Source organism: Cryptomeria japonica, chromosome 5 (assembly GCF_030272615.1).
Source record: "Cryptomeria japonica chromosome 5, Sugi_1.0, whole genome shotgun sequence".
NCBI classification, from domain to species: Eukaryota; Viridiplantae; Streptophyta; class Pinopsida; order Cupressales; family Cupressaceae; genus Cryptomeria; species Cryptomeria japonica.
Window position 1 is genome coordinate 812,508,505 of NC_081409.1, and position 20,850 is coordinate 812,529,354.

Genomic DNA, 20,850 nt, shown 5'->3' on the forward strand with positions numbered 1-20,850 from the left:
CTTTTATGTCATTAAATTTTAAATTTGATTATTGATATTTTTAGCATAATGGTAACAACCTCAAGTAGGTTAATTAGTAAAACTTTTAAACTATAGAGATTAAAACAAAATGTAGTTACAAAATTGGATGCAGGTTGGGATGTGATGGGTTGAATTGATTTTGGGTGTGGATTAGGATGGATTGGATGATGGTTGATTTAATATCAAATGATTTTAAGTCGATTTGGAAAAACTCTAATATTTATGGATATAAAGGGGATTAGAGGTGATTAGGGTTGGTTTTGGGTTTGATTTTTAATGGGGTGATAAGGGGATCAAGACTTTTAGATAATTCAATTTGATTGAATTTTTTTGAGATTATTTTATAATTATGTCAATAGGTGTTCTTATAATGGTAATTTTTTAATTTGAAGTTCCTTGTAGTTTCCTATTGTCCCATTGCATCAATGTATGAGTTGAGTGCAGTTCTTCTAACTTTCTGACCTCTATTGAGATTTGTTTTCATTAATCGTACCTATTTGGAATTGCAAAACCCTAATTTTTTATGTGGAATATTTCCATGTATTGATGTTCTCATCATTGAGGGATGAGGCTAACTGATTGTAGAACCCTAATTTTATTTTCTATTTTATACGTTTTCTATCATTTAATGATATATACACCATCTAAAGATATCTCTTAACATATTTTACATACTTTTTTTTAAAATATAGGTATGTTATAGTAGATAAACATTTTCATTGATTTTATTTTATGATAAGAAAAGGAGACAAAGATTCAATTTATGATAACATGAACCATTTTGTTCTTTACTCTCTTTTTGTTGTGATTTACAAGTCTTTTATTCTAGTAGGAGAAATTGTTTGTTTCCTTTCTACATGTATGAAAATATATACTTCTTTGGACATGAAGAATTGATAAATCGTCTTTTTGATAATAAGATAAAATGTTACATATATTTTAGTTAAGCTAATTCTTTTATTTAATTAAAATATTAAAATAAACATTGAGAATGCTCTCTTTCTACATATTCTACATATATTTCCTTAAATATAGATAAATTAATTAAAGATTAAATGAAAATAAATAATTATTTTTTAAAATTTGAAAAGCTTTTTAAAGAATATGATAAATAATACAATATATAAAAAATAATTAAATTAAATAAAGTGATAAAACCCTAATATGACTTTAACTTTGATGGGAACAATGCGACCACAACTTAATTAATTTTATTTTTAATTATAGAAAGTTACTTGTATTATATTTATTACTATATATTAATTTAACTGCCGTCAAATTTAAAATATATTTTTAAGCTCAGTGACATTGTTACAGTACCTTTGACAGCCATTGTTGGTATGCGTAAATACCTTACCAAAAATACATACTCAGTGTTTTTTGTCACACATTTAATCTCCTTATCCAGCCAAAGACAATATTCACCCTAACTGCACACTTGTCATAATTCAAAATTTTAACTATGGGCTTTTCTAACTGATATATCCCACCTTGCCTGCAAACAATATGATACTTAAATTTTTTTAATGCAGAACATGGCACATATAAGGCGAAAGATCTTTTTATCACGTTCATGTTTATCAACACACCCTCAAAGAATTTACCACCCGCAGAAAAATATTCCAGTTAAACAGATTCCAAAATTGCTGGGGATTATCTCAGGAACTCTAATTCTAGAGAATAGAGGAAGAACAAATTACAGCAACAACAGCAGAGTGCAAGATTTAGCGGCAATAAATAATAATAATACAAGGTACTTTTTTTCTTCCCTTCCTCCTCACCCACAAGGGCATGAACCAGTTTTCTCAGGTTCCTCTAATTTGCACTCAAAACCCTCTTCTTGGGTTTCTAGGGTTTTAGAAATTTTACTAAATCCTGATTCTAATTCTATTTTGGAGACTTCTCTGGAAGAGTTGTGCGCCGAAAGTTCCCTCAGACTGTCGCCACAATTCATTACACATGTACTTAGAACGCCCAAAGTTCAAAAATCTCCCAAAATTGCATTTAGGTTTTTCAACTGGGCCGGAAAACAACAGGGCTTTGATCATGAATTAGCCTCCTATGTTGCTGTGATCGATTCCTTGGGAGCCGTGAAGGATGTGGACAGTATTCGTGCTGTTGCGCCTGCATTGAAAGCTAAGATATTCGAGAACCATGAAAATGTGGAAGATACCAAAAATTCTGGAAACCTTGAAAACGGGGAAAACCCAAAATCTAAATTAGAGCTCTATGCGTGCAATATTTTGATGAAGAACTTTGGTAGGACGGGAATGGTGGAGGAAGCATGGGACATTTGGCATGCAATGAAGGAAAATGGGATTAAGCCCGAGATTTTTACTTACAACTGTTTAATTGATGCATTGGTGAACGGGGATTGTGTAGAGAGGGCTGAGAGAATTTTGGAAATGATGATCGAAGAAGGTAGAGTTGGGTGTAGGGTTGGACCAGATGTTGTCACCTATAATATGATTATCAAGGGGGTTTGTAAAGCTGGAAGACTTGAGGCAGCCATGGACTATTTGAGACAAATGGAGGTTAATCAGTGTTTTCCTGATCAGATCACATATTTAACCCTTATGCAGGCCTTTCATGCAGAGGGTAGGTTTGAGCAGACTTTGTCACTTTTCCAGGAGATGCCTGACAGAAAGTTAGCAATCCCTTCCCATGCATACAATTTAGTGATTTGTGGACTATGTAATGAAGGTAGGCCATACGAGGGCAATAAGCTTCTAGGTGATATGTTGAGGAAAGAGTGCAAGCCTAATTTGGCAATTTATACGACCCTCATTGATTCTTTTTTTAAAGTGGGTGACAAGGAGAATGCCCTGAAACTTTTGGAACAGGTGCAGGAAAGGGGATACAAATTGGACAAGTTTACATGCAGCACGGTTGTTAATGGACTTTGTAAAGTTGGTGAAGTGGAACAGGCTTGGGATTTTTTGGAACGGTCTCAGGTGCTTGGTCTTGATGTCAATGCATTTTCTTACAGTGCAATCATTGATGGGCTAAGTAAGGCTGGTAAAATAGGGGAAGCAGAAAAGGTTTTTAGGGCAATGTCTGAGAGGGGATGTGCTGGAGATGTATGCTGCTTCAATGCAATCATTGATGGGCTTTGCAAAGCTGCAGAATTACAGAAGGCTATGAGGATTTTGTGTCGCATGGAAAGGGAGGGCTGTGAACCAACAGTTTACACCTATACCATATTGATTGATGGACATTTCAAAGTACGCAATTCAGAGGCAGCTTTGAAACTGTGGGATGAGATGATTGACAGGGGTATTTCGCCAACTGCAGTGTCATTTAGGACCCTTTCGACTGGTCTTTGTCTCTCAGGTAACGTGACTAGAGCATGTAGAATATTGGATGAACTAGCAACAATGGGTGTGGTTCCTGATACAGCATATGCTGATATGATAAAAGTCCTATGCAAGGCTGGCCGTGTGAAACAAGCATGCAAGTTAGCAGATGGAATTATAGACAGGGGTCGTGAAGTTCCTGGAAAACTGCGCTGTGCATTCATCAATGCTTTGCGAAAAGCTGGAAAGGCAGACCTGGCCTTCAAAATGGTGCACAGCAGGATTGGCATTGGGTACAATAGATCAGGAAGAATAAAAAGGCGAATTAAGTTCCGAACACTTGTAGAACCTGACAGGTAGATGTGTTGGTCATATTCTCTAGTAGCAATCCAGATGCTTGGTGCAATGCAAAATTTCGAAGACTCGTTTTGAACAAAGGTGCCCAGGCATTTTGGCAATTTAATAAAAATAGTCGACTTCAACTTTTGGCCCTCTTCTTGCGATACTGAGGTGAGGTGCATGTAATTGAACAGTTAAAATTTTCTATTACTTTGTAGAAGCAAACTTTCAGGGATTGTCTATGGGATTAGTTGTCTGACTTGATTTCGGGAATTGAAAATTTCAAAGCAACATGCAATGGAGTAAAAACCATTCCCGGCCATCATAACTGATATCAGTAGTGACAAACACTTTTCATTGTTATTGCAGAACAGCAATACCCTCTTGGGAAGGTCAGACAATATTGTGCCATAAGTTAGCCCTTACATTTCATCCCAAAAGAAGGCTAGTTTGCATTGAGAGGCCAGTATCATCTAATCGAGCAAGTACATAGACATATGTGAAGTTACTTTGCAGGAATTCAATGCATTCAAATGCAAGCTGTAGTAATTTAAATAGTTATTTGATCTTTTCTTTTCTTTTGAATCAGCAAAGCAGTTCATGATTCAATTGCTGTATTAGCTCACTCATTGTAAGTTTACTCTGTTCTGGTTGGTAACTATTTTATGATTGTTTAGTTTGCTTATTGTGTCTCTTTTTATGGGTTATAGAGGCAATAAACCTCTAGCCCAACTTTGTTGGAGAATTGCTCAACGTCAACCTTTTTCAAATGCAATTTATTCCTCAAAGATGTTCCGGGAGGTCCTCTTGAGGTTACAGTGTGCCTTTAAAGGCATGCTATTCTTGTTGGTAAGGTTATGTACTGAGTTGTTTGATTCATCAATTCACCTTTTATGATCTTTTGTCTGTTTGTCGTATTTATTTTAAGTTATGTATCCCTCTTGATGCTAGAGATATCCGGCTATATACCGTTGGTGACCAACAATGCTTTATGGTATGAAGATCTGGGAATCATCTCGTTGACAAAGAATTATCATATTTGAAGATCATCAATGATCATGCTCCAGCACATTTAAAGCTTTTTGGATTGATCATTGGCATGACAGCGAGTACATACAGAAAGAGTAAGAGGATTATTTTTGTATGTTTATTGTCTGCAAGCTAATTCATCTTACAGCCATTTGGTCCAAATCACGTATTCTTGAAGGATATATCTCTTATCTTGATAAGGACTTATGCTTGAAATAACTTGAAGGGATAAAAAGCCCTATCTTGCTCCTTGATTTTAGAAGAAATAGCTGCCTTGTATCAAATTGTTTATACTTTATAGATCCAATTGGTACTCACATGTTTATACTTTGTGCAAATTCATAAGCATCTTGATATATACAGCCTTAAGCTATTTTCTTATAGCAATGCTTTTCTTTTCCCCCCTGCTGCTGGGGTTCCAAGGGTCACCTTCCAAACTATTAGCTGTTCTCACACAATGGAGCAAGTGCTAAGCAGCTACAGTTGACTCTGAGATAAGGTGATTAGAGACAAGATTTACTTTCTAATAGCAAATGGCTTCTTACCTTCAGAATTGTTATCATCTTAACGCCTCTCACAGCTCCACCACAAGTTTTATGTGATAAAAGTTACTTGATTTTGTAAAGAAATTTATATAGGTTGATAAAATCATTTCCTAATTCCTACACAACCCCATGAGATCAAAGACATATGCAAAGATCAAAGATCAAAGACAAGCTTACAGAATAACCATATGCAAAGATCAAAGACATCACAAGATAGCACAAAATATGCCTTGGGAAAACTCTCAAAAGGGAAAAATTCAGCTTCCAAACGCATCCGCACTCAACGTGTTATTCAGCAATGAAAATGTTACAATGCACTTATAGAGTCTCTATGGAAACATCTGAAACACCAAGCTCCTCCAATGCATCTTCCATGTGTCCAAGCATGTATCCACACATCCCATGCCATGCTTCATATACGTATTCTTTAGAAGAGGGCTCAATACAATGACAACCATGCCCAACATTCTAACCGGCCAATCTCAACCATTAAACATGTGCTTGTTCTTAGAGTCAAGCTCACACAAAACAACCAAATGATAAGGTAATTCCATGTGCCTCAAAAACACTAGTACACAAAACCATTGGGAAAATTTGAGAAAAAATCGAATTTAAAAAAAAAAGTAAAATTTATAGAAAAGAGTCAATAACTACTTGCTTTTTAAATTTAAAGGCATTTCCATAGCATAGAGATACGAGTAAATAAAATAGAGAGTTTAACCCATGAATTGTAGAAATAGATATTTGTTGTCTATATTTATATCTCTGATTGCGTTGCTTTGCACAAAGCTGTTCGCAAAACATTGTCATTTATGTTAAATACATTTCATTGTTATTCAGATTTCATATGAGTAAAGTTGAAGTTCACATTGCTGCACCTTGCTATGATCCTTTCCAGAATGCTTATCTTTGGCTGAAGGACGAAATGTTGTATTTTGCATTTCCAGATTCATTATGGTTATCGTCTGGTTTTAGATATGATCACGAGATTTCTGAAATCTGTCTTTTCACTGCCTAAAGAAGCCTTTATAACTTCTTTCTTCCACGATTTTGATTAAGATTCAGTTGTGATTTTGTTTAAGCACGACCCATTCTGTTGAAACTTGAAACCAAAATGCTATAAAAGCAAATTAATTTCTATCTCCAAACAGTGATCAAGTTTATAGGAAAATAATTGTTAGTTGACAGTTGATAACTAATGGTTAGTTGACAGTTGATAACTATTGGTTAGTTGACAATTTTCAACTACCACTCATAACTATCACCAAAGCAGTAAGCAGTTAAGAGTTTGAACTGACTCATACAACTTCTTTGGAGATAACTTATTATATATGGTGTCATTGATGTGTTTTTAGGCACATGCGAACACAAAATAAAATACCATAAGTATCTTATTCTCTCTTGAACAAAATCTTTTGGATGCTGAAGATTTGCTTAAGGTTCATCCAAGAAAGACTCCAAGGTTCATGAATGTAGGGTCTCTATGTGTGGATAAGCTTAGTTGGTTTGATGTGATTATGTTGGAATCACAAGGGGACTTACATTCGAATGCCTGAATGCTTGATTTGCTGGACTTGATCATCTGATGTTTCGATTGGGCGATGCTCTTTGTCCTAGACTAACTTGAATTGAAAAAATGGCAAAAGACAAAGGGTTGAGAGAATCTATTCTAATGTAGGAAGATGAGTGAATGATCAAATGAAATCCCACTGAGCGAGGTCTCACCATCAAACTAAACAATTTGACACAAGCTCAGTGCAATCTTCTAAGGATATTTCAAATATGTTCGAATCAATACCATCAAACATTGATCACCATTTAAGTTAATTCATAAACAATGAGTGTAGAACGATTCGAAGTTAGGCTCATATCATTCCAGTCGACTATTCAAGGCGCACTTACAAGCAGCAAGAGGCTAGTGGTATGGATAAAACGGATTCCACGTGAATGTATTCAACAACTTCTTACATTCAATCTAATTAACATGAAAATAAATTGAGAAGTAGAACCATGAAGCTTGTTGAAATAACAAATTTCACCATAACTTCAATGAAAAGAGTATCTCATTTACAAGTCATACCAACAATTCTTCCCTCTCCTAATCTACTCTATTCTAATTGCTATTCTTCTATTAAGACTATGTATTGACTATTAGCTATTCTACTCGTTGTTTGCTCACTATTAACTCACCATTAGCTATTTGCTAACTATTAACTATTAACCCTTACAAATGAAGAGCCAGAGCTTCATATAGAGAGTTCCTTACATTTCAATGGCTCTGATTGATTTACAATCAATGGCCAAGATTACAAGATGGAAACCCTAATTAGGGTTTGTTACAACAAACTCTCTTAGTCAATGAGAAAATTACATTCAATGTTTGTGGACCAATAGATGTCAGGGGTAGGTACATTGGAGTTTGAGTCTTCATGTATAAGCGTGGTTCACTGAATCTGGACATGCTGATGTGGACCTTTCTGATTGGAGGAACGGTGACTGGGATGCCACCTTGTCTTGCGTTTGTGCTTGGTCAAGGAACGCTGAGCAATATCTCTTGATACTCAATGTGATGATGATGAGAAGAGGACTTTGATTAACTCTTTTGAAACTATCTGCTTCTTCGATCATGTTCAATGTACCCTTGCAATGACCTTGGTTGATCCTCCTTCGTCCTTGGTATACTTGATGAATGGTGTACCTTTCCTTGACTCTCTTGTGTTTGATCGGTCAAATCATTCCTTCTTCTCTGGTAGCTTCTCTCGCCTTGAAGTGTTTGTAAAACCTCTTTTTGTCATCTTGTGATTTCTTCATGTGATAGAATGAGGACTTTGAGGATAGCTTGCTTTATTGTTCGAAGTCTTTCAACTTAGTAGCCCCTTGAGTCCTCTTTCATGCATTCAAGGCGTCCTTGATTCTGATGAAGCATCTTCAAGATGTCCTTGAGTATGATGAAACTTGAAGAGGTCCACCTTGTCTTTGCCCGATCTCACTTGGAAGGTTCTTGAGGCAATTTTGCTCTGGACCCCTTGTAAGGTACATGACCTCAAGGAAATTCGCTCCTATCCTTTGGCAAGGTACATGAGCGAATTGGCCTTTTTAGCTCAATTCATACTTGAACTTGATCCTCATTGCTTTGCTCCTTGATTTTCAACCCTTCTCCTATGAAGATATTATCAATTTGACCTCCAAAAGGTTTCAATGAGAGGGTTTAGCTTAGGTTCCATAGGAAGGTACAGGGCCTTACGGAAAATTTGCTCCTGTACCCTTGGAAGGTACATGAGCGAAATCCTCATTTGCACTCAAACTTCCATCACCTCCTCAAATTTGCTGATTCAATCTTCATGTTTGTACATGTTCGAAGGCATGGTCAAGATGATACCTTGTTAGACGAAGCCTTGAAGTAAGGATTCCACCCAACCAAAAGGCAAGGCACTTGCTTTAGGAGAATTCGCTCCTGTCGTCTTGCGAACTAGGAGATATCTCTAGTTTTCTCACCCATTGATGAGGACACACTCAATTGTCATGGTTATCAAGATTATTAGAATGTTGCAAGGCTTAGATCACCTTCAAGGAGGCTTTTGAATCATCTCCATTAGCAAAATACTCATCTGCAATATATTTCGCTCTTGTACCCTTGAGAGGTACATGAGCGAACTTCTTCTTCTAGGCTCAATTCATACTTCTTTCTTCATAACTTGCCTTAGACTTAACTTTTCAATTCTCTTCTCATCATGATCAAGTTCCCATTATTGTACAAAGTGATATTCATTTAATGCTTTAGGGGATGAATTAAGGCTTTTCAAGAATTTCGCTCCTGTACCTTTGGAAGGTACATGAGCGAATTAGGAGCATGAGGCTTAGATGCTGATCAAAAACTCACTCGTCACCTTTGCTTATGTTGCTATGCTTAGAAGTCACCTTTAAGGTTTGCTTGCTCAAAATTTTGGATCAAAGACAAGCCTTGACAAATTCGCTTGTGTACCTTAGAGAGGTACGGGACCCCTTAGTTAATTGGCTCCTGTCCCTGTCTCCTGTCCCTGTGAGAGGTACAGGAGCGAATTTAGCAATGTTGCTCAACTTCTCCACCTTTCGTCATCAATCTTTGCTTGAATTCACTTCTAAAGGCATGCACAAGTTGGTAATACTGTGAATTTTTATAACAAAAAGAATAACAGACTGATTATAATGAGATAATGACAATAAGTGGTTAATACTGATGCAAAGTAACACTAACAGAAAACTTTGATGATAATCCAATACACAGCACTATTATAATGTAATGTAAAATAGTAATCATGTCAGAAATAACTGATTATCATAATGGATGAATTGAATAAATATAATAAATGATTCATTGTAAATGAGGGGCTCTCTTAAGTGCGCCACTCCATAGTGGATGCCTAACACCTGCCACATGGAGCCAAGAGGGGTGAAGCATTTGCTTTTGGGCTTAAGAGAGAAGGTAGTTGTTATGAGGGGGAACGGCGATAGAACACCTCGCTGGGTATGCCACTCCATGATGGATGCCTAACACCTGCCATATGGAACCTAGGGGGATATGGGTATTCTGCCCTTGGACCTAGGAGGGATGGTTTCTTGGACACCCTATCCAACTAATGGACTAAAGGAATTGATTAGTAACTGACTTACAAACTGACTTTATATAACAATCTGATCTCATCTAGGAAATATTGTTAATGATTTGTAGCTCGGTCGGATTACTCCTATCGATGAAATCAAATGTATAAGTGGCCTATTGGCCTTGAGCATTTGATTACTATCTTTTCTTTGTATTTCACTATGATTATTGATTAATGATTATCATAATACATGATTAATAATAGTAAGATAACTATCATGTATATGTATATATTTAATATTGTACATGTATATTATATATACATATATACATGATTGAAATATAACCATTGTTAATCTTGCTAATGATGTAAATCATGCTGTTATTCATACTATTTAATAACAATAATCATGCTGACAATACTTATCGCATTGTTGATAATAATTCATACATAGATATTGAGTATCGATATCCATACTAATGATATCGATATCACACTATCCTATCAATGACAGCATACTATGATACCGATATCATTAGTAATGCCTTGATGTAACTATGGTTCGATAATGTGTATTGAACTTAATTATATTGCAATGTGTATCGAACTTAATTATATCACAATGTGTATCGATGTTAGTCATCGATAATAAACATCTGATAACAATTCGTGGACATGTCTACGTAGAGGCATGTCTCTACGTGGACTATGTTCGTGTAGAGACATGCCCCTACGCTGTTGTATATATAAAACCGATTCAATATGACTTAGGAGGTACCGTAATCAATAAGTGCCGAACAAGTTACAGCAAAATATATATTTTGGAATCGTTGGGTTAAGCATACATCAGCAGCATTATATATACCATTCTGATCTGCATTACAATATCTTTATATTGTTTACTTCTCCATATCATCAGTATTGATATTATAATTTCTGCAAACTGACATATATATATGTTAATATTCAAGAAGAAATTATAAAGACTTTGTGATCAATATCTTATATAAAAAAATTAAAATACCATAACCTCTAAATCTGATCAAACCTTAACAAATTCAATAATTTGATTATATTCAACAAATATAATTCTAACAGCCGTTAATATAGCAGATTTGATATCATTTAATATAATTCATATTTCAGTTTAAGTATTATTTCATATATGTTCTCTAATTTTGTTTCAGGAAAACAGTATGCAAAGGTACGCCTATAAAACCCAATTACTTATTTATAGATTTGGCTAAATTTAGGTTAATTTAAAGTATAACTAATTAGGGGATATTACAGTCCTGAATGAGTTATGATGATGTTATCTCTCTTGGTTCTTGTAGTGAGCAAATCACACATCATCTCAGATGGGGACCCCCTACTTTTTAGGCCCTCTCGGTTATTTGGTTTTGTTTTTTGGGGTCTTTTGGTGGCAGTCTCATCAGTCTCTTTGCTTTGCAAGTGTTCGGGGGTCAAATTGATTAAGTCTACTTTTCGTTTGAGTGAATTTGTTGAAGTCTAGGTTATGTTTTCTCAATTTTAGGGTTTCTGCCTTTAGTCAAAAATGGCTAAGTGTTGGAAATCCATTCCTGAAAATGAAAGCTCAAAATCATCTAAGTCTGGAAAGCAACGTGAAAAGTGAAGGAGTCTGGCATCAAGATAGGGAGAAGCGATAAATTTCCTTCCCTCAAGCATTCCAACGCCCAAGCTAGATGGAAGGCGCCAAAATCAATAAGGCATGGAGAATCCAAAGATAAGCGAAATTCCTCCACACATGGAAAAATCCGCCCTACTCCTCAGGAGGGCGCCAAAATGGTATGCTCAAGGAAAATGGACAAAACAATGAATTCCTTCCTCGGGTGAAATTTCCGCCCTAAGGCATGGAAGGGCGTCAAAGTGGAGTAGTCAGGGAAGGATATAAAAGTTGTGAATGCCTTGGCTTAGGTAGATTTGCGCCCTAGCATTGTGGAGGGCACCAAATGAAGGGAGCAAAGGAAAGTTTCAAAATGTTAAAAATCCATGCCATATGGAGAATAGCACCCTAGCAACTAGGAGGGCGCCAAACAAGGGAGATAAGGGAAAGATTGCAAAACGAGTGAATTCCTTCCTCAGTGACAAATGCCGCCTAGGAATGGTGGAGGGCGCCAAAGTGGAGTGGTTAGGGAAGAATTGAAAGAAGCATGAATTCCTCCTTCAATGTGAAATTTCGCCCATGTACATGAAAGGGTGCCAAAATGCCTAGGCTTTGGAAAATGTGTAAAGGATGAAATGATTAATTCCATGCTTAAGCCTGAAAACTTAAAAAATTGTCTAAGGCATGAAATTCCAAGGGTCAAGGAGGAATGAAAAAGCAGAAATCCCCTTGGGAAATTTCCATTTTTAGACACCAAATCTTTTCAAAATACGGAAATTTTTTATAGATTTGGAATTGTGAGAGATTTTTCTCTCTAATGGGACTCGAGTCCTAAATTTTAGGGAGATCCATAAAAAATAGGAGATGTTGGAGAAGCATGGAAAATTCCCTCTGGAGTAGGAAAACTCAAGCTAAGATGATGAATCAGATGAATCTTGAAGAATATTCCAATTTCCCTCCAAAATTTGAAAGAATGGAAAGTTAATGAGTTGGCAAAGGGAATATTCTAAGTATGACGCATGACTTAGTGCATTAAGTGAAATTTCCAAATTCGAACTCAACTACAAGGGAAGTTCCATTTGCATGGTGTAGTGATTGGGAAAGTGACACATAATAAATTCAATTGCCAAATTAATGCCTCCCAACTTAGCAGCACGATTTGAAGAATTCTATATAAGCATGGAGATGCATTTCATTTCTCATGTGTAGGATTTAAGAAAGAAGAATTGGAGAATTGAAGAAAGGTCATACTTAGTGAATATTTTCATCATTTTCAAGGAGCTTTTCAGGATGGTGAAACCAAGCAAGGCGGCTACTATCACCAGGCAAGCACTGATTAAGGCAGAGATGAAAGGCTTCCTTCCTATTTTCCAGATGAATTCCAGGTGGAAGGAAATCAGCGATACAAATTTGGGCACATTCAACCTGGTTGCCTTCAAGATCAGATTGTTCAAAACAGCAGGATATAATCCATCACCAACAGCTGTCAAGTTTGTCAAGAGTGGAATTGTTGCGCCAGCTGGTTTTCTTCCTGCTATTCAATGTCCAGATTTGATTCTGGAATGTGCAAAGCATTACAATCCGGAGCGGAAGACAATTTCAATGTCAGATGGTAGGCTGTTGGCAACATTGACTGTGGAATCAATTGGTGAAGCTTTCAGAATTCCTTCACACCATTCCATGACATACAAGACCATTAGCGGAGCTCAAGCAGTGTATGATGCGAGTCTTGCCAGGTGTGCTGACATGATCAACAAACAACCGCTGCTGAAGCCTAGGCCACATATCTCCAAAATGCCAAAGACTCACTATCTTTGAATTCAAACAGGAATATGTGAACTTGATAAAGATGCTGAGCAGGGTAATGGGATGTTCACATACTGTGAATTTTGAAACATGGATGTTCTTCTACATCGGCGAGATCATGAATGCAAATGGGTTAGTCAATTGGGCTAGATTGATTAGCCATTACTTGCACGAATAACTAAGGAACTTGAAAGAAAGGAAGTCTCAATCCTTCTTCATGAGCTCCTACGTAATTTATATGCTTGCACGAAGGGGAGGATTTGATGGTCTATCAGCAAGTGGAATCATGGGTTGCAGACCAGCACAGCTGAAAGTGCATGAGTGTTATCCTCAGCTGCATCTTCACAATGTTAGTTCTTACAAGCTGGCGAACAACACCTTCACTATGTACTTGACGCAACTTATGCACAAACAATTGCACATAAGGGTGTCGCCACAAGCAAGGGCCTTGGTTCAGAAGTATGGAGCCACGTTCTTACAGTTTCTAAAATTCACCTACATTAGGACGCAAGGATTCTCATTCTAGTCATACAAATCGCCAAGGTATCCATCGAACAAATTCATACTGCTGGAACTCATGAGGCAGTTAACAACCTATGATCAACTACAAAAGAAGAAGAAGCAGCAGTCTATTGACTTTCTGGTTGTCCTAGGCGATTTCATGGAAGTGTGCTTAGGTTTGGAAGCAGTTGAGAATGCAGCGGAGGAGTTAGCTTTCTATCGCCTGCCATTTTATACATCCTGAGCTCAGTATGATCCTTACCGCCAAATCAGAAAGGTTGCTGGTATGAAATTCATACACAAATTTCACTTAGAAGATTATTGGGCAAGTGTCGAGGATGACCTTGAAGTCCGGAGGAAAATGTATTCCAGACTGCCCCTTGACACCATCAGGATAAGTGAAATTTACAAAGTGCCAAATTAGGTGAAAGAGGATTTGGACTTAACGCAACCTGAATTTGAGAAAGTGAAAGATCAGCCCATTCAATTGCCAGATTGGTCGAAGACTGAAATTGATGATTTGAATATCAGATGGCTAGACCAGTGCTTAAATTCACTAAACACTGGGTTGATTGGCAGATAAGGAAGTTGACAAAAGAAAATGTTCATTTGACATATCAGTTGATGGGAAGTCTAGATTCCCATAGTGAAACAACTGAAGGATCTTCGCAGGCCCAGGTAGAAGGAGAAGTCCAACTTGATAAAGGAAAAAGTGCTCCGAAGAGGTCAACGGCAAGGAAGAAAGATATCCAGCAGGGAGTTCATCATGAAGCTCGATTGAAATCTATCAAGAAGTTCCTCAGGAAGTTCAAGAAATGCAACAGGAAGAACCTCAACAAAAGAGAGCAAGGGTAGAAAGGGTGCAGTCACCGGCAAGTTCTTCCAGTGTACATGAGGTAGAGATGTTTGCACAGGAAAATTCAACAGATCAACCTCCAAGCAATACTCCAGCACCAGATATACTCAACATTAGTGCTTCACACAGACCCAATCAGCCAAGAGGTCAAAGACAATAAAGTCCTCCACACCAGGAAGAGACTCATCAGGGTAGTTTCGTAGAAGCCATCGTTGGTGAAATAGAGGAAGAATCACAAGAGCAAGAGCATATGGAAATCCATAGTCACTCCATTCCCGCTCCCGATTGGCTGATAGATAGCCTGAGGAGGGAGTCGGAAAAAGAAATTGATCTAGCTCGAGAATTAGAAGAGTTGTTGAAGAGGATGGATCAACTGATAGAAAAGAAGGCTCCCCGAAAATTTTCCAAGGTCGTGAGGGATGAATCTGGATCCTGGACCGTGCACATAGCTAAGCCTGCAGTGGATAAGAACAACAATGAAATTAGGCAGGAAGATTATGTTATCAGACAGGTTGATCTTGGTCTTGCTTCCACGGGACAAATAATTGGAGACTTCGAAGGATCTTCCTTAGCCATGAAGGAAAAGATGCTAAAGACAAAGGCAAAATGTAAAAGGCTGAGGGAAGAAAATAGAACTTTATGCGAGTACATTAGAAGTCTTAAAAGGCCACTCAGGGAAGCAAGTCCTTCATTTATTCCTCTTCCTTCCCTCCCTAAGGAAGTCGTTGACGACACAAAGGTAATTAGAGCAATGATGCAAAATTCCAGGGAATCGGTAGAGGATGTCTACATCGAAGCAGGAAGATTCATTGAGGATTTGGCTCAACTTCATTCAAGGTTCGTAGCCCTTTTGAACAGATTGGAGGTAGTGGAAGGATTATGGGAAGATGTTCACATATATCAAGACTTAACCATTCCGCGGCTTAGGGCTCCTAACCAAGATTTCGAGGCAAACACTAATTGATGGGAAAGTAATTCAAGAGAATGAGGTCTATGACTTTCCCCAATGGTTCTGCGATGTTTGCTCAGGAAAAAACACCTTTGATAAATTCAGCATGGAGTCTTTAACTTTGAAGGACTCAATCAAAAAGGTGCAGGAAGAAATCATCAATGCAATTGAAGCACCGTTCGCAAAGAAGCTCAATGAGAATGGAGTAACAATGAACTCCCTGAAATCTCAGTTGCACAAGTTCCTCTTCGTAGGTTCATTCACTAATGTTTCTTCATTTTCCAATACAATGAAGAGGACACAAGAAATCATGATGGAGTGGGAAAGCTACTTTTCCAAAAGTGAGGAGGAAATTACCTTGATGGAGTTTGATATTGAAAATGTACCAAGAGTCTCCATCGGAGAACTAGAAGTCGTCATCAGTAAATTCATTGCCTATGCAATTAATGAACGAGATAATGGTTGTCCATTCTTGGACGACAATCTTTTGACTGAGTAGTGGCGGTGCATTTACTATTGGAATATTTTTTGACTTAGTGGTGGCCCGGTCAATGCATGAGGAATCTTTTTGCATGCATCTTATTAATGGTTTTATGGTAGATTCTCTACGCATGTAGCCGTCACATGGGGAATGATGGGCATTTACTTCCTGTATGGGAATATTTGTTGTATTTTGGGCAAGCTTAATGTAATGGGGTGCATTTAATGCACAAATGGATGCCATTTATGGCTATTTGGAATTAATTGTATATGGACTTAATGGGTGTTAAATGCTGATTCCCACCTTGTTGCATCTTGAGTGGAGAATCTTTTAGGGAAAACCCTAATTAGGGTTTGCATGTAGCCAAAGCCAGAAGCCTATATAAAGGGGTGATCCCCCTCATTTGTAAAGGAGGAGAGATTGTTGCTAAGAGTTTTTGAAGCAAACACTTAACACATTGTTCTATTGTTGGTGTGTTCTTGTGTTGTTTTGGAACTCGCATGGTCTCACTCTCTTCATAGATTAGATTTGCTTTCATGTTGTTAGATGAACTGGATTTGATAGGATTGCTTGTTGCAAAAATTTGGGTTCATACTTTTGGTGTGCAGCTGATTGTTGCATACTGTGCAAAGTTAGCTTGAGCCTCCGCAATATGTGTATGTTTAACTTCGATTATTAGTGGAGATTGTTCGATTTGATGGTTTCTATTGGTTATTTGAAAATCTTTAACACACCCTCTAAAGATTGCACAACCTTCGTGTAGTTGTGCGTTGCCGGCAAAGCGAAGCGTGGTTGGATTTTGCGTAAGTAATCTCGTCTCCTTGTTCATAGGATTAGATTACTCTTAGCCTAGTTTTCTAAACACGTCACCCGTTTACTTTTCTGCATACTCTTGAATCCAAAAATCCAAAAAAAGAGAGCTTTCATTGGAAATCATTCGCATAGAAATCCTTGAACTTACATAAATTTGTTATCATCTTCAAACGAATGTGTAAGGCCCCTTGGGTTAACGGCAAACCCATCAACTAACTGAGTCACGTCCATGTGCATAAGGAACCTTGGAGTTAGCTGTTTGAACTTTCTTGCAATCTTAGCATACAGTATAACTTTGATCAAGAAAGAATAGAGTGACCGTTGGTAAACTTTATTTTGTGTTCGGCGTAGTCCTAAAAAACATGTCAACAGTTCTGATTTGGGTATATTGGTCTTTTGTCTTTTCTGATTTCTCTGCTAGTTGAATATGTAGTAATGGCTTCTTCTTGTATTGAAGGCGGCCTTAGGGTGGTAGTGAAGTTATTTGGATCTAGTTGAAAAAGAAAGGGGTAAGAATGATGATGAAATGTCATTGGATAATGAATGAGCCTACTAAATGATTTCTTTACTAGTCTCTAGGCTTCACACTGAAGCTGGCATTCATCCTGTTGGTAGCAGTACTCCAAATTTACATTGATATATAATAAAGAATAGACACTAATTATTTGGCTGGAGTTGAGTTTTGAAACTGCAACAGCCAAGTATGTATTATAAAAGTGTGTCCTTAAAATTAAATTTCTCTTTCAGTAATATATTTCTAACTTTCTATGCAAGAGTCCCATTTTCTTTGGATGCTGAGAGGGCTATATTCTTAAGAGACAAAATTACTTGCTTCTGTTATTAAATAATTTCTGTGATTGGGATTGCTAAGCACCCTTTTAAGTTTTATAATAATTTCATTTCTAATTTTTAAACAGATAAGATTGAATGGAAGACCCCATGTCTAACTATCTTGAAGCAAATAATGGCTCTTTAAGACAGTTTAAAAGGTCCAAGTTTCTTATATATTCTAGTGAAAGAACAAAAAAAAATTACAGCTTTGTTGAGGATATATCTAATATCAGTCACATTATACGTACACGACAACATGACAAATGAAAAGCATAAATGGAATTCATTTGCACGGGTTCAAAACAGGAAAAATATGTGAACAAAACAGCAAATTAAAAGATGCTAAATACTCATTACAACATGGGGAAAAATTGCAAAGTTTATAGGCAAAACTCATGGCATTTTTAACTGGGAAAACTGCCACATTTTCTTTGAATAAATATTATAATATATAAAGCTAAAATTATGACATAATATAATTTATTAATATAGAAGCAAAAAACCTAAAAAAATTGTGATTCCATATTCAGAGCTGTTTGTAATGCTTGCCAAAAAACCTCTATAAATTTGCTACAGATGCATTCTTTTCCAATGAGGAAAATAAAATCTGCATGCTAAATCAAGGTTCAATGTCGCTTACATGCAATTTGTTGAAGAAATCTGATGAAATTTGGGGAATCCGTGATTGCTAACCATGTCCCGTCAGCCAACCTCCTTTGTTTCCAGTTCTCTGCTTGAATTTTTTGCAAAAACCCAATTAAATAACACTTTTGTGGGAGTAGGGTTCTGTGGTGGGCTGGTGGGAGATTTAATATGATTTTTGGCTGACTTCTTTGCTATTTAAATGTGATTTCAACACAATTTTTGTGCCATAAATTGTTGAAAATTGCAGGTCAAAAATAGTAATTTTTTTTGCAAATAAAATCATGCTGGAAGCTTACTTTTTAAAATTGTGATTTATCGCTATTTTTTTCAGGTATTTTGCTTCTATGCACAAAACCATTGACCCAGCATTTACCTTGGTACTAAGTTTATCAATATCAAATATTTTTCCCATGTGCAACCCACACATAAAATGTCTAATCAATGTTACATACAACTTTACAAGTGGACCTAAATAATTGTTTTATGTGGCTAAACACACATCCTAAAGATGCACCACAAATAAATATTTATTTACATAATTGAAATAATACTTTCTTGCGCAAGCTGTACAACATCCTATTCCCAACAGATTCAGATTGATTTTGTTTGGTCACAGGATCTGAATTTTCTTCTGCGAGACTTACATATTGAGTGTTGGAATTTGCATTGTTCGGTTAAGATCAGCTTTCTGCTTTGAGAGCATTTGCATCCATTGTGAGCATGTTTTTCTTTGTGCTGGCGACAAGTAGTGGCACTGAATAGACTACATTTTATGTTGGTAGCAGCCCTGAACTCTGCTCAGCTTGTGTTTGAAGTTGAACCTTTTACTGTCTTGCCTGCTAGTTTTGGAATAGCTAAGGTGCCTCTTAAAATTCACAGAAAATCTCCTGTCAAGGCTGCTTTTGTATTTGAAAATTCAAGAAATTCAAATTTCTCCCTAATGGTAGTCTTAGGTTTTTTTTTTCAGCCAAAAAAATAATTTACAGGTCTTGGATTCTGTACCCCAAATTTCAAATATGTGGAATATTCACATTCTGGGAATAGACAAATTTGATCATTTTGTGATAAACTTAGTCAGCCCCAATTTATAATTTCCTCAGTGATATTGTTGTAAAGTCCAGAATTGCAGATCTTATTTATAATCCTTTTGTAATTTTATATCCTTTAAGTTTTATCCATAGAATATATTTCTTTTATAAAAATCCATTTGATAGAGTATTTATTATCTTATGTCTCTCTATAGATGTTCTTATTTGTAGTCCTTTTGCAATTTTATATCCTTTTATCAATAGAATATATTTATGCATTTGATATAGCATTTGTAATCTTATATCATTCTTTAAATGTTCTTATTCTCTAGGGGAACAAAAGGCATATAGGTGAAATGATCTCAAGTCATTACATCCTCTAGGAGCAATATGTCTTACATGGATATTACTGTACTCCACATCCAGTTTTTTGCTGAGAACTCTCTTTTGATGGAATTGTTCCACATTTTCAATTAGATTTCTGAGATAGCTTTAATCCTGGAGCAGCATGGTGAGTGAAGTTAAAGAAATGGTTCTTTAAGAACATTTGTATTGTTTTTGCTAAATGTAGAAGGGCAAGATTTTATTTTAGAAGAATGGTGCTCATTCATGCAAGCCAGCTCAAATGAGATTGAATGTTTAATGCTGGTGGATTAATGGGTTCTGCAAAGTGCTGCACTTGTGATTCAAGCAAGAAGGCAAGGTTGTGAACTGCTACAGATTCATATAAGAAGGGATGTGAGCAATAGAAAAAATTAAATTTGAAGACTTGAAAGCAGCCTTAAAGTTAGCTCTGTGGCAAAATTTGAATCTGATGTTCAAGTGGAAAGAAAATCTCTCTTCTATTTTGTTATCTAATTGTTGACGTGTATTTTGTACACAGCCTAACACAGAATAAAATACCCAAGGGTACTGTTGACGTGTATTTTGTACACCATCATACACAGAATAAAATACCTAAAGGCATCTTATCCTCTCTTAAATAAAGTCGCTAACTGCTGAAGATTTCGCAAGAAGGATCAGTTAGGATGACTCCAATGTTCTTTTTGGTAGGGTCTCTACGTGTGGATAAGCACCAGTGGTCGTTGTGATTTGCTGTGTCCTCAAGGGGCCTTATGTTACCGAAGATTTTGCTAAACTAAACAAGCTTTTAAAGAAAAATGACAAAAGAGTAGGGTTTGCAAGAGGTCTAATCTAGTCTAACCCTAAAAATGACTCAATGCGGACAAGACTTGGCAAGATTCTACCAACTTCAATTTTGCCATAAGCCAACAACTCAATTGAAATTGATGCGATCTTCTAAGGTAACAAATGATTTTCAATACATCAAAGATCAAAGATACTACCAGGAAGGTACATACCCAAGATACAACAATGATTGAAGGTTAAGTGATTCAAGTATCTCCAGTTGACCACGCAAGGCGTTCCTACAATCAGCAAGAAGCTAGTGGTTTGGAAAGCGAATCCTACCAAAGATCAAGTCCCACACTTTGTCCTTCGAATTAA

General features: G+C 36.7%; 1 protein-coding gene across 5 annotated transcripts; it reads left to right on the forward strand.

Moving 5' to 3' along the window:
• The first annotated feature begins 1,326 nt into the window (after positions 1–1,326).
• LOC131042438 (pentatricopeptide repeat-containing protein At1g03560, mitochondrial) lies at positions 1,327–20,134 on the forward strand. Of its 5 annotated transcripts, none has more exons than XM_057975721.2 (4): positions 1,327–3,827; positions 4,026–4,505; positions 4,608–4,780; positions 19,677–20,134. In XM_057975721.2, exon 1 carries the CDS (start codon positions 1,548–1,550, stop codon positions 3,675–3,677), a length of 2,130 nt encoding a protein of 709 aa, XP_057831704.1. In that variant the 5' UTR covers positions 1,327–1,547; the 3' UTR covers positions 3,678–3,827; positions 4,026–4,505; positions 4,608–4,780; positions 19,677–20,134. The 5 variants fall into 5 exon arrangements, with proteins under 5 accessions (XP_057831704.1, XP_057831707.1, XP_057831695.1 ...); XM_057975724.2 differs by lacking the exon at positions 19,677–20,134 and having other exon boundaries at positions 4,026–4,141; positions 4,367–4,505; positions 4,608–5,010; XM_057975712.2 differs by lacking the exon at positions 19,677–20,134 and having other exon boundaries at positions 4,608–5,010.
• The last annotated feature ends 716 nt before the right edge of the window (positions 20,135–20,850 follow it).